This window comes from Gossypium arboreum, chromosome 3, assembly GCF_025698485.1.
Source record: "Gossypium arboreum isolate Shixiya-1 chromosome 3, ASM2569848v2, whole genome shotgun sequence".
Classification (NCBI taxonomy): domain Eukaryota; kingdom Viridiplantae; phylum Streptophyta; class Magnoliopsida; order Malvales; family Malvaceae; genus Gossypium; species Gossypium arboreum.
This window is the reverse complement of record NC_069072.1, coordinates 766,976-784,686: the sequence shown is the minus strand read 5'-3', so window position 1 is coordinate 784,686 and position 17,711 is coordinate 766,976. Positions and strand designations below refer to the sequence as shown.

General features: G+C 33.7%; 3 protein-coding genes across 4 annotated transcripts; 2 read left to right on the top strand and 1 right to left on the bottom strand.

Annotated features, from left to right (window-relative positions):
- The first annotated feature begins 1,589 nt into the window (after window positions 1–1,589).
- LOC108476339 (alanine--tRNA ligase, chloroplastic/mitochondrial) lies at window positions 1,590–7,419 on the top strand. 2 transcript variants are annotated; one of them, XM_017778524.2, is made up of 13 exons: window positions 1,590–1,877; window positions 2,489–2,590; window positions 2,676–2,884; window positions 3,248–3,426; window positions 3,552–3,630; window positions 3,846–3,980; window positions 4,128–4,277; window positions 4,394–4,504; window positions 4,619–5,536; window positions 5,642–5,914; window positions 6,185–6,394; window positions 6,625–6,782; window positions 6,879–7,419. In XM_017778524.2, the coding sequence occupies exons 1-13, from the start codon at window positions 1,739–1,741 to the stop codon at window positions 7,213–7,215; spliced, it is 3,000 nt and encodes a 999-aa protein (XP_017634013.2). In that variant the 5' UTR covers window positions 1,590–1,738; the 3' UTR covers window positions 7,216–7,419. The 2 variants fall into 2 exon arrangements, with proteins under 2 accessions (XP_017634013.2, XP_052881309.1); XM_053025349.1 differs by having other exon boundaries at window positions 1,843–1,877; window positions 2,687–2,884.
- Window positions 7,420–9,203: 1,784 nt separating this feature from the next.
- LOC108475464 (expansin-like A2) lies at window positions 9,204–11,061 on the top strand. The gene is made up of 4 exons (XM_017777430.2): window positions 9,204–9,402; window positions 9,546–9,655; window positions 9,734–9,912; window positions 10,577–11,061. Exons 1-4 carry the CDS (start codon window positions 9,285–9,287, stop codon window positions 10,950–10,952), a joined length of 783 nt encoding a protein of 260 aa, XP_017632919.1. The 5' UTR covers window positions 9,204–9,284; the 3' UTR covers window positions 10,953–11,061.
- Window positions 11,062–13,520: 2,459 nt separating this feature from the next.
- LOC108474955 (uncharacterized) lies at window positions 13,521–17,267 on the bottom strand. Its single transcript, XM_017776982.2, has 2 exons — window positions 17,151–17,267; window positions 13,521–15,820 (listed from the first exon to the last, which is right to left on the bottom strand). The coding sequence occupies exons 1-2, from the start codon at window positions 17,161–17,163 to the stop codon at window positions 13,722–13,724; spliced, it is 2,112 nt and encodes a 703-aa protein (XP_017632471.1). The 5' UTR covers window positions 17,164–17,267; the 3' UTR covers window positions 13,521–13,721.
- Window positions 17,268–17,711: the final 444 nt, after the last annotated feature.

Here is a 17,711-nt window from a genome sequence, read left to right as displayed (position 1 = left end):
GTCTAACCAACACATCAGCTAGCACCGAAGTGCATCATCGGATAAACCGGAGTAGGGAAAATTGACACATAAAGTGCATATTGGCACACAAAGCTTATACTGATGCACGAAGCACATTTTGGCACACAAAGGGTATCCTAGCACACGAGGTGCATCCTGACGCATAAGCACATAGGCTCGTACACAATTCAATCTTATGATATGCTAACTATATCTGACTCAGCTTGACTAGTTAGTAGGGTACTAATGTTCAATTCCAATTTACAATTCGATACATAAACCATTTCTCAATCATATCCATAAACACAATCTAATTCATTGTTTATATACATGTATTTCATATTAAACAACATATTTCTATCCAAATTTCCATTTCACATATCATAATTCAAGCAATTCATGCCATTTTCCATTTTATTTATTTTAGTCCTTCATATAAATATCCCATGTCAATCTTATTTAAAGCAATTTATACTATCACCATATACTCACCTTAATTATCATTCATTCAATAAACATGCACATGCAAACAAATATTTCTATCTCAAATTATAAAAGTACAAATCAAGATTTCGAGTTACTCATCAATAACTTTCGCTTTTCTCTCTAAGGTTCCATGTCTACGTACAGTCACAAAACATAAAACACTATTAATTTTCATCTAATTCACAATCAAATACTAGATCAAGCATATTTTGTAAGTTATTCAATTTAGCTCCTAAACCCGAGGCAATTATAACTTTCAATATAGAGTTTCAAACTAAAATTCGATTTCACATTTATTCATTAGGGACCTTATACTTTTTATTCCTACCACAATTTCATAACATGTTTGTATTTTATTCAATTTGATCCATAATGTAACAAAATTAGCAATCAAGCTTGTTAAACTTTACAGTTTAGTCTTTTTTATAATCTAAGCTTAACTTTTATTAATTTTACACCTAATTCATCCAATTCTCAACAATGAAAACTTATCAAAATTTCACCAATTTAACAAATTATTACATGGGCTAACTAAATCAAGCTCCCATGATTTAATTTTCATAAAATAAAAAAATGACTAAGGAGACCAAATGGAAAACTAGGTTTCAAAGCTTTCTTCTCTTTGGCTACAATGGTAGACAGTTGAAGAAGATGATCACTTCTCTCCACTTAGTTTTGGTTTATATAGTATAATTTAATTATAATCAAACTTAATTAATTAACTTAAACTTAATTAATTAAATTTTAATCATCAATTAACTAAATATAAATATAATGTCATGCATCATCATCATCCACTATTACCTATTTAAAATTGATTTTACATAATTGTTATTTAAGTCTCCACGATTAAATTTTTATAATTTAATCTCTAAACATTAATTAATTATATTTTCGACTAAATTATTTAACCAAATTTTAATATATCTCCATAATAGCTTTGTAAATATTTCTATTTAATTTTTAGGAATTATACTTATAAAACGAGATTTCAAAACCTATTTCCTAACCTCACTAAAAACTGAATCATTACAAATATACTAATTAATTTCTGATCCAACCAGGTTTTTCATTCCGGTTCCGGTAAAACTTGACCTTACATTACGAAATAAATAAGAAATAAAAAATATGTGGCTGTCTGAAAAAAGCTTATCTTTCCAACTAACATGTTTAGTGCAACGTATTTAAACGCCACTTCCAGAAAACAAAACCGAAAACAGGGGATATTATCTCAAAAACAGAGGGAGGAGCTATGGCAGCCCTGAAACTGCCTCACTCTCCACGCCTAATTCATGGACGCCAATCTCTCGTTCCTTTTCCTGCATCCACCATGTTATTTCCAAAACCGCCTTCTTCGCCCCTTTCCAATTACAGTTTTGCCACTTCATCTGGTAAAAGTTTCCTTCTTTTTTCTTGTTCTTTTCACTGTTCTTCGTTACACAAGCAATTTCATTGATAAAGTACACTCTTTGAACTATATTTTACTTCATTAGACAGAACCCAAGTGAGCAAAATAGTTAATTTCTTGCCTTCTCTCCTTGACTTGTAATTTATCTTTTGCATTCAGTTCATAATTGGGAAAAAATAATGCCAAACTTACTTATTTTTTTAATGCAAATTAGTGAAATTTAGATGTAATTGGGTTTTTATATACCGAGTTTACTTATTTGAATGGTGAAATTTTCTGCTATTTAGTTTAACTTAACTTTACATTTTCTTATTCGGATGGGGATTTCAGTTTAAGCAGGGAGATGGACTCTTTCAAAATGGGAAAAGAATGGTTCATTATATATGCATTACTGAGATTTTTCTCTTTTTTCTTCTAGAATTTTAGCATTTTGAGCTCTTTCAACTTTATGTGTTTGGTTTCTTGGAATCTACTTTTGCATATGTAATTTTATTCTTCCATTGATTTTTTTTTTCCTAAGTGATGCATTATATATCTTTTAGGATTATGCATTAATTCCTAGATATTTGTGTAACTGTGTTCAAGTAAATGCAGGCTTTCTTACAAGAACGTTGGCCCTTTTCTCTCCTGGCATAGTGGTGTGTAAAAATAATTCTTTGAGAGGAGTTCGGGGCAATCAGTCGAGAATTAGATCAGGTTACTATACTTAATTATCTATTCTTTCAGTCATGCTTTAGCTTTCTTTTTCAGTGGATATAGTAGTTACCATGTGAATTTTCAGCATCGGTACAGCGCGTAGCTGAGGAATTGGTGGAGGATCAATCAAAGTATTCTCTTGTCAGTGGGGACTCTATTCGCCAGCGATTTCTTGATTTTTATGCTTCTCGTGGTCACAAGATTCTTCCTAGTGCTTCTCTTGTGCCAGATGACCCAACAGTCCTACTAACAATTGCAGGAATGCTTCCTTTCAAGCCAATATTCCTTGGGAAGGTAATATATGAGATTCTTAATGAATCTACTGACTGCACCTTTACTCAAGCATTGAAAATCATGAGAATTATCTTTTCCTTTTCCTAGTAATTGTTAAGATTACGCTGCTTTTATGTATTATTAGTTACATGGTATATGGAACTATTATTTTAAAATTTTTTTAAATGGTTCTTCACTTATTGTGAAAAGCTTTAATTATATGTTTGTAGCTAATTGATCATCTTTAGAAAAGCATCATGACATCATTGTCAATTATAAGCTTGCTAAATGGTAAGATAGCACTTAAATTAGTGTGTTAAAAGTAAGTTGACATTATTTTGATTGTTAGACTTTGATGTGATGTAACTAGCTCTTTATATTTAGATTCCTAGACAAGTACCTCGTGCTACTACTGCACAAAGGTGTATACGCACAAACGATGTGGAGAATGTTGGCAGAACAGCAAGGCATCATACATTTTTTGAAATGCTAGGCAATTTCTCCTTTGGTGATTACTTTAAGAAGGAAGCAATTCAATGGTCATGGGAGCTTTCCACCAAGGAGTAAGCATGAATTTAGTTTTGTTTTCTGAATGCCAAATTTTAGTATTATTTTTCTCTAGCATGGTGGTTCCTTGTCACACATTCATTTTCTTCCATATGAAAATGAAAGTTGTTTGTGCTTACAGATTTCAGTTGGCACCTGAAAGATTATGGATAAGTGTGTATGAGGATGATGACGAAGCTTTTGAAATATGGCACAAGGAGGTAATCCAAGATGCACTTTAGCACTTGTTAGAGTTTTGCTTTCATGAATGTTCTGCTTTTAGATGTGCTTTCTCTCTATATAAGTTCCCTTGATAGGTTAGTGTGTCTTTTCCATCGTGCCTAGTGTTCGAGAAGCTACATTTTTATTTTTGAATGATTTAGACAATATTTTTCATGTTATGTTAAATGATTTTGATGATACAAGTTCTCATCAGGTGGGTGTTCCTGTTGACCATATAAAAAGAATGGGTGCAGACGACAACTTTTGGATGAGTGGTGCTACTGGTCCCTGCGGTCCATGTTCTGAGATTTATTATGATTTTCATCCAGAGAGGGGAACTGCTGATGTGGTTGGTACTTACTCGCTTCAAACAATTCTTTTATGTCTTTCAGTTGGGTAGGGGGTTATTCAGGTTCTGTCCGGGCATTGGTCAGGTTACTCATAGGTTTCTCATTCCAGTTTTCTTTTTCGCTTAACCTGGGTGAGTAATATGCAGGATCTCGGGGATGATACAAGATTTATAGAGTTCTACAATCTTGTATTCATGGAATACAATAAAAAAGATGATGGAACACTTGAGCCCTTAAAGCAAAAGAACATAGATACTGGTCTTGGCTTGGAGCGTATGGCCCGTATTCTTCAAAAGGTATTTATGACTTTTTTTTCATGTCAAACTAAAATTATATTTTACTGAAGGTGTCCCTCATTTGCAAGGTTATATGCTTTGAAATTAAAGATGATATTTTTTCCCCTTTTTTGCAGGTTCCAAACAACTATGAGACTGATTTGATTTACCCCATTATAGAAAAGGCATCAGCACTGGCTAATATCTCATATCCTTTGGCAGATGAGCAAACAAAATTGAAATTAAAGGTAAAAGTTTCAGTTTTCTTGCAATAATTTTTGTTAGATTTAAGATATTTTGGCAAATAAAGTTTCTTAATTTGTTTCATAGCCTTAGTGTTCGAAATTTTCTATTGCTTTTAGGTTGTAGGAGATCATCTAAGGGCAATAGTGTATCTCATATCGGATGGTGTTTTGCCGTCAAATATTGGTAGAGGTTATGTGGTTCGACGGCTTATTAGAAGGGTTGTTCGAGCTGGCAGGTCCCTCGGTATAAAGGGAGAAAGAAGAGATAATCTTGAAGGAGCAGTTTTACCTATAATTGCAGAAAAAGTAATAGAATTAAGCACCCATATTGATCCGGATGTCAAGATTAAAGCGCCCCGTATTCTTGAGGAACTGAAGAAGGAAGAGCTTAATTTTGTGCAAACTCTAGAGAGAGGAGAAACTTTACTTGAAAAAATGTTAGTGGATGCATCATCAAATGCCGAGAAAAGTGGGACTGTGCCTTGCTTGTCTGGAAAAGATGCATTTCTTTTGTATGACACTTTTGGATTTCCAGTGGAGTTAACCACAGAAATTGCTGAAGAACAAGGCGTTACTGTAGATATGAATGGTTTTGATATAGAGATGGAAAAACAAAGGCGCCTGTCTCGAGTTGCACACAATGTTGTTAAACTTGCAGTTGAAGATGGTACTAATCTTATGAATAATATAAACAAAACTGAATTTGTAGGATATGATACCCTTTCTACTCAAGCAGTAGTAGAAAGCCTAATGGTGAATGGGAGTCCTGTGATACAGGTTTCTGAAGGAAATGATATAGAGGTTTTGTTGAACAAAACACCATTTTATGCTGAATCCGGTGGTCAAATTGGAGATCATGGTTTTCTATATGTTACTGGAGGTGAAAAGCAACAAACAGCTGTTGTCGAGATCAAGGATGTTCAAAAATCCTTAGGTGACTTATTTATTCATAAAGGGACTATCAAAGAGGGGGTTCTGGAAGTTGGCAGAGAAGTGGAAGCTGCCGTGGATGCAAAACTGAGACAGCGGGCAAAGGTACTAGCTTAATGCTTAATTGTGGCTTTATTTTTGTGTTAATTGAATTGGTCGTTTCATCTAACATAAACTATCTTAAGATGTTGTTCGTTCTTCTTCCTTCAGGTCCATCATACGGCTACTCATTTGTTACAAGCCGCACTTAAGAAATTAATTAGCCAGGAAATATCACAAGCTGGTTCCTTAGTGGCTTTTGATCGTCTCAGGTTTGATTTCAACTATGGTCATGCCCTTACTGACGCTCAGCTTGAAGACATTGAGCAACTGATCAATGGTTGGATTGAGGCTTCAACATCTCTTAAAACAAAAGTAATGCCCCTTAACGATGCGAAAGAAGCTGGTGCCATCGCAATGTTTGGAGAAAAATATGGCGAGCAGGTATGTATTTGTTCTTCATTATACCAACTGACATTATCCATGCTTTGTTTAGCTTGTCTTGTGTTTGGGTTCATTGTACTTTTTGTTAAACTAGCAAAACAAATTAAACTTTGAATCATTTTCGGTTCATTCTTTAGACAATTGCTTGCTACTATATCCTAGCATTCTCTTTCTCACTATGATGTCTGAGCTAGAACTTGAATGTTTACGTGCTCTGTGTCTGTACTTGCTTATATAAATAGTTCTTTCTAATTTTATAATGCATTGCAGGTAAGAGTTGTGGAAGTTCCTGGTGTTTCCATGGAACTTTGTGGTGGGACCCATGTCAGCAATACTTCTGAAATACGGGTCTTCAAAATAATCTCCGAGCAAGGGATTGCATCTGGAGTCAGGCGTATAGAAGCTGTTGCTGGTGAAGCATTTATTGAATATATCAATGTCAGGGAATCACAAATGAAGAATCTATGCTCCATGCTCAAGGTGAGTTCTCTTTTTGTGCTTTTAACTTGAAACCTTCTCCCAATGTACTTCATCGTAAAAGATTAAAGCCCATGCAAAAAACTGATCTGATCTTGAAACAACAACAAGAAGCTTGGGTATAGCTTGGCTATTCTGATCTTCTCTCGTATCATGTAGAGCTTCTCTGTTTTGGAAAATGCCTGACTCGGCTGAACCTCTGATTTTAATGTTATTTAACTTCATCTTTGCAGGTGAAAGCTGAAGAAGTGACTACCAGGGTAGAAAAACTCTTAGAGGAGTTACGAATGTCAAGAACTGAAGTTGCTAATTTGCGTACAAAAGCAGCTGAATATAAAGCACTAATGATTTCAAACAAGGCATTTGAAGTAGGAACTTCACAAAAGATAAGGTAATGTGTAATATTGTCTCAAAGATATCAAATTTTGCTATTTAATGGAACTCATTTCTGACTTTTGTTCTTTGGCTTCTGAACATTTAACTCCAGGGTGCTAGTTGAGTCATTGGATGATGTGGATGCTGATTCACTAAAAGCTGCTGCCGAGAATTTAATCGATACACTGCAAGATCCTGCAGCTGTAATCTTAGGCTCCTGTCCAGATGAAGGGAAAGTTAGTTTAGTTGCTGCCTTCACACCAGCCGTGGTTGATCTTGGTATACAGGCGGGGAAGTTTATAGGCCCCATAGCTAAACTGTGTGGTGGAGGAGGTGGTGGCAGACCAAATTTTGCTCAAGCTGGTGGGAGGAAACCAGAGAATCTTCCGAGTGCCCTTGAAAAGGCACGGGAAGATATCATCTCAATTCTATCCCAAAAAACAAGCTGAAATACTAACTTTTTACATGGTCAAATTACCTTCAAAAAGATCAAATGCTAGGATTCTGTGTCGATAAGTGCTTAAATATTTCAGAGGCCAATGAGAATGCCCTTGTATATGATCAATGGACTGGAAGGAAAAGACTGTACAGGTAATTTTACATTCTTTTTAAAGATGAATACCATAGCCAAAATTAAGTGTTTCATAGGAGAATATTGGTTTCCTCTATTAAATTACTTGAATAGTTTAGCTAATGCTAGGGTAACTGATAAATTGCACAATCATTGATGTTAATAGGCTGTCAGCCCTATTTTTGTTTTTATACTATCTTTGGCATTCCACTTTCATGCTTTATTTCTGCATTCTTTTTCTGGTTAAGGTAGGCTCTGCCTAATACAAATTTTTCAAGCGAAGTTACAATTGAATACTGTATGTATATAGGCACCCACAATCATATAGTTTTCTACGTGTAGCTGTCTTTGCACTATCATCAAGCACTATGTCTTGCAATGTGTACTTGTAAATTTGTTTTGTATTGATATTGGTATCTACATGTTTTGGAGGTAAAAGTATCATGGAGGTCTTTTACTAGGGTCAAATTACATTTTGTCCCATCTACTTAAAAAAAGATAAATTAACCCCTATAAGTAACTTTAAAAAATAAACTGGTCATTTTTGTTAAAATTTTTATCTAATTTTACTGTTTAAAACTGATATGGCCACATGTACCTCATTTTGACTTATATGAATCAATTTTTATCAGTAAAAATGGATGAAATTTTAATAGAAAGATCAGTTTACGCTTTAATTTAACATATATGGATTAATTTACTCATTTTTTGTAAAGATAAAAATGCAATCTAACTCTTACTACAGGTGCTTTCATGATATTTTCACCATGTTTTGGATGGTAATAATCATGTCATAAAAAAAAAAAAGCAAAATGAAGAAAAATGAAAGAAGGAGAAGACAATAGCCATTGATGGTTTTCAATGATCTTATGATTAAGTAGCCATATTATCTTGCTTGGTCAGCTGAGTTCCACCAAAAGGGACCCCAAAGCACCAGCCAACTTACCCACACCCAATGGTTTTTATTTTATGACGCATGTAGCAATAAACTACCGGCTGCTGTGGTCAAATCCCATTTTCATTGTTACATAATTTAAGTGAAACATTGAATGGTACAAAGGGATAAAAGCATCAAGTTTCAGGTAGCTGGATAAAGCATGATGGTAAGTCCACGTCAGAATCCATTGATCCACGTTATGATGCCACAGGCATACGTTTTGTTAACATATTGGATGACTAAAAGTCAGCAGGCAGTGAATACACTTCATTATTTCTATAGTGGAACAATGGTCCTTGAATTTTATAGCTTTGAAAAACAGGGAAGAAGAAGGGAGAATTTTGGGGCACTAAGCTGAGAAAAATTGATTGATTGATTTTATCTCATCAAAATAAAAAAATGGTCAAAATTTGATAAGAGTATCTAATTATATTTTGTCTAATTTATTCAATAAAATGAGTAAATTAATACATATATATTAAGTTAAAGAATAAATGAATTATTTGATTAAAATATTCATCTATTTTATTTTATTGTTAAAAATTAATTCTTTTACATCAACATAAAATATACAATACAAATGAAAAAATTAATTTACTCTTTAATTTAATTTACATAAATTAATTTAAAAAAGCAATTTACCAAAACTTTCACTTACATATCCATCAATCCCACTGTCTGAAAACTCAACAAAGTTATGTCCCATTTAAAACTACACAAATCTTCAAGTTCATACTTCTTACAGCTACAAGGCACAGCTGTTTAGACATAGACAAAGAGTCGGTGACAAAATTCATTATTGTTTTCATCCTTTTTTAGTTTCCGCGTTTGAGCAAATACAAGTCCTTTTCCTTGTATTCAAATCCGAAAAAAGGGTTTTCTTTAAAGTATAGAAAATCAATCCATGGTTATCCGGAAATGCTTACCTGTAGTCCACCACACTATAAATAAAACTCGTCAACCCTATCTTTCTTTACTTGTCACTTACATTTCTCAATTCAACAAAAAAAATGGCTCAGCCTCAATTTCTTTGCATGTTATTGTTCCTTGTCTTGTCTTCAGCTAATGCTTGTGATCGATGCGTGCACCAATCCAAGGCTTCTTATTTCTCCGACGCCGCTGCATCATGTAACTTGCTGCCAAGTTCCTTCTCCTTGATTAATACCCAGACTTTTTTTCTTACATGAAAATGGAATTTGACAAAGACCCAGATCATATTTTTGCGAAAAAAATTGTGGGTAACATTTGTTTTATGGCTTTGATATTTGTAGCTGGAGCTTGTGGATATGGTTCCTTAGCATTAACCATTAGCGGTGGCCACCTTGCAGCTGGTGTTTCTTCGCTTTACAAACAAGGAGCTGGTTGTGGCGCTTGCTTTCAGGTTTTGTACACATTTATTATTGTTTTCTTTTTAATTCTTATAATGGAAAATTGAGGTTTGAGTTTTTAACATTGGCAGATAAGGTGTAAGGATTCAAAACTGTGTAGCAGTAAAGGAACAAAGGTGACACTAACTGATCTTAATCACAATAACCAAACAGACTTTGTCCTTACTAGCAGAGCTTTCATGGCCATGGCTAACAAGGGCAAGGGTCAAGACGTTTTGAAACTTGGGATTGTGGACGTGGAATATAAAAGGTGAGCTTGATTCAAAAATAAAATAATGAAAAAGGTCAGGCCCTGCTTGACCCAACTTAACATATAATGGGGCACACTAATGGCAAACGGTCCAATATCTTCATTATAATCCTTTGGGTAAACTACACTATTAGCACCCAAGTATTAATAAATTTCTTTTTCGGTCACTTAATTATGCAATGTTATGAAATGGTCACCTAATTATTAGTAAACTTATTATTTGGTCACCCAATTATGCAATGTTACATAATAATAACTCAACTATTTAATTTTGTCTTTTTTGGTCACTCATTGGCTAATTATGGCAGCTTTTAAAATCGGTAACAACTTTAATTCTTAACATTTATATATTGAGTCAATTTAGTCTTGATTCTAAAAAATCTAATCCATACACATTATGCAATTTAGTCTTTTTTTTTTTGCATTTCTACTTTTGTTTGTGAACCTTTCACCTAAAAAAGTTAAAAAAAAATAAATTTATCAGCTAAATTTGATTGAAAGTATAAAAAAAAATAGAAACACCAAAAAATCTAACATAATATTGAATAGTTTAATAATCATTTTGTAACTTTTCATAATTGGATTACTATCTGTGTTAGTTTACCCTATTCCTTTTCCATGCATGTTGAACTTGCTATTGATTTTGGTGATGTGAAATTAACAGGATACCTTGTGAATACAAAAACCAGAACTTGGCAATTAGAGTTGAAGAGTCAAGCCATAAACCATATTACTTGGCTATTAAACTGCTATACCAAGGTGGCCAGACAGAAATAGTAGCCATTGATGTAGCTCAAGTTGGATCATCAAACTGGAGTTTCATGACTAGGAACTATGGGGCAGTTTGGGATGCCAGTAGGGTCCCAAATGGTGCCTTACAATTCCGATTTGTGGTGACATCTGGGTACGATGGGAAGTGGGTTTGGGCCAAAAATGTGCTTCCAGCTGATTGGAAAATTGGGGTTACTTATGATTCTGGGGTTCAAATCACTGACATTGCACAAGAAGGTTGCTCTCCTTGTGATGATGGGAATTGGTGATGAACAAGACCAAGAACAAAGCATTTTTATTGGGGCTAAACTCTGATCCCTGGTTTCTGTAAATAAATAAATAAACAAAGAAATAAAATTAACATTTCAAGTTCTTAAATATAGTTTGAATAATATTTTATAAGATTTAGTAAAAGAATATATAAGTGTTTTTTATCCTTTAGTTTCTATGAAGATGTATAATATATATTTTTTATTCCAGAAAAGATTACTACAAGCACTTTTTAGTTTGCGGTTGAAATACGAGCTTACTTTCGATGGCAGGAAAAGTGACTCTTGCTAAATCGATCCTCTTAGCGATCCTTAACTATTTTATGCAAACTGTCAGAATTCCCTCGGAGGTTTGCAATGAAATTGAGAAGATTGTTAGGGGATTTATTTGGGGTTCTAGCATTAATAAGAGAAAAACGAGGCTTGTCATTTGATCTTCTTGCTGCCAACCGCTTGCTAATGGAGGCATTGGGATACGAAAACTTGAAAAACATAATAAGTCCTTCCTTCTTAAAATTGGTTTTAATTTATCGACTAAATTTGATGCTCTATGAGTACAGGACACTATCAAGAGGAGCTCGACTTCTTTTGTTTGGAAATCTCTAACTCATGTTTGGAGCTTCCTTTTACAAAATGTTTGCTGGTCTATTGGTGATGGTAAAGACACTCGTTTTTGGGAGATGTTTGGGTCCCAGATGTTGGCCCTTTGCGCGAGATTCCGAAAGATACTCAAGTAAGAGATATGGCCAGTGAGGATGGTTGTTGGATATGGGAATTATTTGCAGATCATCAATTAGACCATTCTACCATCTTAAAAGTTACGGCTATTAGACCTCCTAATAAGGTTGCAGGGAGGGATATTTGTATGGATAAATTCTCTATGACTGAAGCTTATAAAGCAATTGTGAAAGATAGTTGGTCACCATCTAATGATTTATGGCAGAAAATTTGGAAGCTTAAATGCCCGCAAAGAATCAAACACTTGTGGCCGGTTTTTGATAGGTAGACTTCTCACTAATAGTGAGAGGTGTCGAAGAGGTTTGGACTTCAATCCTACTTGCTTACGTTGTGGACACTACAATGAGACTATCATCCATATTATTAGAAACTGTCGCTTTGTTTGAGTTATTTGGACAAGACTTATTCCTAGGAAGAGCCATGATGGGCATTCGATGGGTGCTGTCAAAGGAGTTGAACAAAGGGCCTTTGCTGGTGGAGTCATCCGTGATCGGCATAGCAATTGGATAAAAGGTTACTACAGGCAGTGGTATATTCTGCTCTTCAAGCTGAAGTATGGTCCTAATTTGGCCTGGGAAAGGGGTTTCAGAAATTCTCTGTGCTGCAAAAATGCAATAGATGGAATCAAGCAAAGCACCATGGAATTGGCATTTGAAGAAAAGTAATAACTACATAAATTATCTAGTCCATAAAAGTTGAGCATTTGATAAAAGGAATATACATATCATATGTGCATCATGCAGTACATTTTATATATAAATTAGAAGGATATAATAATTTTTTAAAAACATAATCAACAAAAAATAAAAATATTAAATATATATTTAATTTTGAAAATATTTCTTAGCAAAAAGATTGAAAATATTTAATAAAAACTTATTATAATTTATAATTTTTGAATCACTTCAAATTGAAGTGATTTTATCTCTATTTAAAAAATAAAATATTATAAATTCAAGGATTAAAATTTGATATATATATAATAATAATAATAATAATTATGCATGCAAGTATATTAATTTATTAACCATATGAATTAATCTTCAAGTTTTATTACTTATTAAATAATTCTATTAAAGAAAAATATATTTTCTTTTAGTGTTATATTACTGATATATCATAATTAAAGATTTTACTTTTAACTCATAATTTTTCTTTTAAAATTATATGAAATTAAATAAAATTGATTAACTCTCTTCATAAAATTTTATGTTTGGATTGATTATATAAAATTGCATTTTTATTACATATCCAGGATCGTTTGCTTGTTTTTGGTTGCTTTTGGGATTTCGGTTGATACTTGTTGCTTTCTTTGTATGGATGCTACAGAGAGAGGTGATCATAATTTTTCCGAGAGCGGTTCCTCAAGGAATGTGTGGCAATCAGTTTTGTGCCTTTACTCCATTCATAGGGCTGCAGGAACCTGAAGGCAGGATTTAGCTTGGGCGATTTTGAAACTTAAAAGGAAAATCCTTACTTATTGCTATATTCAAGCTTGTTTGGGGTGCATATTTGTATGTGATATGGAGACAGAGAAACAAGAGGCATTTTGGTGCATCTTTCTTGATTTATTGTGGGGGCTAGTTTAGGAGGTAGATCTAATCAATAGAACTGATATTGTCAATGCTTCACTTTATGCTTTTTGGGTATCATTAGTTAATTTAATTGTATAGCTTAAAGTTGCTATGTAATGTTTTTTGTTCTTTTGTAACAGTTTGATTGCATTATTAGATTAATGAATTTCATCATTCATCCAAAAAAAATTACATTTTTATGTCATATTTTAATTATCAGTATATCAAATTATATATAGTGATATAATCTAAATTTTATTAGAAATAATATTAAAATAAAAATAAATAAATTATACAAAATCATTTCACATGCAATATTTTTAATTACTACAAATAGAAATAAATTACTACAAAAAATAAAAATAAAAACTAATCTATACATATTTGCAAACATCTTATTTAAATTTTTTGGGGAAAAAAAGAAATACCTTAGAATGCAAAAAAAAAAAAAAAAAGTTTATATATGGTTAGTATCATCAGTCGATTTTTCTTGCTTATGGACTTGAGTACTTAAACCAAGATGTGCCATAATGAGAGCAACATGAGTGAGCAGCTCGCCACCATGCCTCAATTGTTGTGCATGTTGCTCCCATGTGCATCGACTTGCACCATAAACCATCATCTCCATCCATACATCACTTATCATTTTCCATTTCTCTTCATGATCCCACCTCTCTGGTATTAAGGCTTGTATTTTCTTGGCAAACTCCACTCCTTCCCATAACGCTCCAAATTCGAGTTCTGGTAATTGAGTAATCATAACGTCCGGGGACGGTAACCATAGTGTTTCGATGAATTCCATCATTGCGGTCTGTTTCGATTTCGGTTGAAGAGGTATCCTTTGAGTTTGGTTGTAAGTGTCATCGTTTACCCTATCACTGAACCCCTTCGGCAGCATTGTAGGACGGACCAAAATGAGGTACATCATGTAATCGGACAAGGATTTGCCGATCTTGCATATCGAACCGCAGCTGCACTTTCGATGCTTCAAGAGATCGTCGTAGTAAACGATCGAGGTAGCGATGTGCCAAATAAAGATCCGACGGGTGAAATCCGTGGATTCCATTTTCCAGTCCTCGTTCACAATCGGATCCAAACCTTTCCTCTCGAGGATGGCATCACCTTTCTCCCCCAACATCTTCTCGAGATGCTTTGGATTAAACTGTTTGTTACTAAGCTCGGTACGCATGTTTTTGAGGTGTTCAAAGATGAATTTTTTCAACTCGTTATCCACGTCCTTCCACTCTGAATACCAAAACCTCTGCAAAAGGTTAATGAAATCGATGGACTTCAACGCCCGAGTAATTTGGCTTGTCTTGGCCTTCAAGTAATACCCCAAAAGATCATGTTGTGCCATTCTCCGTAATCCCTCCTTCGATTTAATCGAACGTAACTTTTTCTCCGCGAACCAAAGGTACAGGCTCTTGAGTTTGTTTTTTTTATTTGCATGCCACATCAGCGTCCACTTGGACCGAATGTACATATGGAACGAAGAGCTCTCAAGGAAAACTGCGCTGAACAGCAGCACGTAGGTGACGACAAAGTCAACCGTGTGATCCTGGAACTTGTAATAAAGAGCCGAGAAAGCTATCAGCACAGAAAAAGCAGAGTAAAAGCATATTAAGCGAAGCGCTAGGTTGCAAATATGGTGTTGATGATGTAGGGGGTTCTTGGTGAAGAGCAAATCGTAAAGGAATTCGAGTTCGATCTTAACGAAATTGAAGGCCTCTGCTGCATTCTTGGTACAACGGTTGAGGTACACCAATTCACCGTGAAGCTCCTTCGAAATCTGGAACGGCAGATCGGTGAAGAGAGGCTTGAGAACTTCGAAAGATGAATGCACTAGCCGAAGAAACCTTACTTCCTCAGTAATGGTCGGATCTTCTATAAACCTTTTACTTCTCGAAAGATCGTAAAGTCCTGTTCGGATCATTTTTTCCTTTTCGTCCCCATCACTGCTGCTATCACTCGGATTTTTCGATCTCAGGGGTACATAAAAGGACTTCATGAGCTGTTTCGGACTCGCACATCTAAGAGCCCATATCCTTTCGAAATACTTGAGAACTCCAGCAATAAACAACGGGACAGCCATAGCGTTTAGTTCGGTGTCCGATTGAAACCGGACGGAGATATAAATCGCCTCTCCGATCTGGAAGAACATCCCAAGAAAGTGGCGCAACCAAAGCTCATTATCTTCCAAAGAGTAAGCGGTGATATTGTAAGGACCGCCGAGATGCCATAGAAGAAAAGGGGTCCAGAAGACAACGAGTCCTTTTTCCAATCCAACACTGCCTCGAAGAAGGGTACTAAGCACAAGGGTTGCCATCCAATCTGCAGAAAGATATATTATCCAGGCACAGATTGCAATCAACGGAACCCGAGCTCCGGTATATTTCTTTCGCCTCTTCCCGAAATGAATGAGGAAAAACTGGAGAACAAGACTGAGGAGAACCATCAATCGAAGCTCCCATTCGTTCCAAAAGTTATTCACTATTTGTGAGAATACCCTCCTCAACACTGTGCCCTTTATCTCTACATAAAGTAGAGAGACGGCAACTGAAAATTCAAAACCATCCATTATTATTTCTTTTTCATTGTTACAAAAGGTTCACATAACAGGGTTTGAATCTATATGAGGTTGAATAATTAGGTAAAATAAGAAGGAAAAAAACACTTATACAACATTTCGAAAAGAATTGAATTGTCATTTTTTACAGGAATACAGACTAAAATGTTAAAATTTTAGACATTACAGCTCGTACGATAATCAATGTGTACTTTATGTATTAAATTTTGAGTATTTTTATAACGCTAAATTATTTGTTGACTTGATATATAAGATAAATAGAGTCGTACTAGTACAAAATGTATGTGAAGTGTGAATGGCCACCAAATAATTTAAAAACTATTTGATTATTTTTAAAACTTTAATGTCTAAATTTATCTAAAAATAATAATAAATATCAGATTGACAAAAGATATAAACGTTGAAAATTAAATGTACCATAATGCCAAAAGAAATATCTTAACAAACTTTATGGATAATCATCGAGAAGATAATCGATATCCTAATTGAGAAACTTATGCCCAATACTTATAGCTAGAGGTGATTATCATGCATTGTGTTAATACTATGGATAGTTATTCAAATATAATCATTTTTATGTAAAATTTAGGAATTATATATCTTCTACTATTTGTATATATATAGCTTGAGTAAGATTTTAAATATAGATAATTTATTAGTAAGTTTTTTTTTAGTCATTCAATTATAAAAATTATAAAATAATTACTCAATTTATTGGGTTTATTTTTTTATCACCAATGGTTAATTGATTAACCAAAAGATGACCAAATATGTTGAGTTAATATCAAATTTTAAGGGTAATGGATTATTGGTTACAATATGCTATAAGTCCTACTTTTCAGATATTTGGAATTCAAATTCTTGTACTCTTTGTATATTTGAGAATTTAATCATTCTACTTTTAAATTTTAAAATTATAAGTCTGATTATCAACACCGTAGTAATTCTTCTATTTAATTGAGATTCATTACAACTTTTTTTTTGTTACATGGTTACCAAGTCAGTATTTTTATTTTAAAATTTTACATTAATAAATCTAATGAAGAATTTTAACAGTTGAATATAAAATTTGAAATCTAAAAAGTAAATGTAGAAACTAAATTCCAAATATACAAATAGTAGTATGAGAATTTGAAGCATATTTTAACTACATGGTTCGAAATCCTATCATCAATCTAAATACACCTTTCATCACTAAATACATATTGAAGAGAGGAGATTGATAAATTAATCAATGCTAAGAGAGAAATTAAAATGAACAAAATTTCACTATTAATCATAATAATAATTTATACTTACTTGCAAATAGCATGTATCACTGCGCTGTTTTCCAGATCTTGACTGTAAATATTATTGGAAAGAAATTTCATGGAATTGAAGATAGATTGAAAGGCAAACTGTACAAGGAAAAATCATGCTTGGCTCCTTTATATTGAAACATATAAAGGAGGCAAAGAACGTGTAGTACGTTGACATGAATATTGTATGCCAAGAAAAGAACTTTCACTGAAAACCCTAACAGTGAAAAAAATTATTCATATATTCTTGGAGAAACAAAGACAAAAAGATGTTTCCAATTAAAATTCTTGGTCCTGTTGGGTAAAATGCATGAGAGGGGAATCAAGCAAAGCAGTGGGGAATTGGCATTTGAAGAAGAGTAATAAGTACATTAATTATTAGTAAAGCAAAGGATCAAAGCATAAAAGTTGAGCATATGGCTTTTTTCAATGGATTTATACCTATTGGTTACTAGATAAAGAGGTACATTAATATATAAATTATATGAATGTTTGCCATTTTCAATTTATCATCATGCGAGTGATTATGCATTAAGATGCATGATTGATTGTGTCAAAAGTG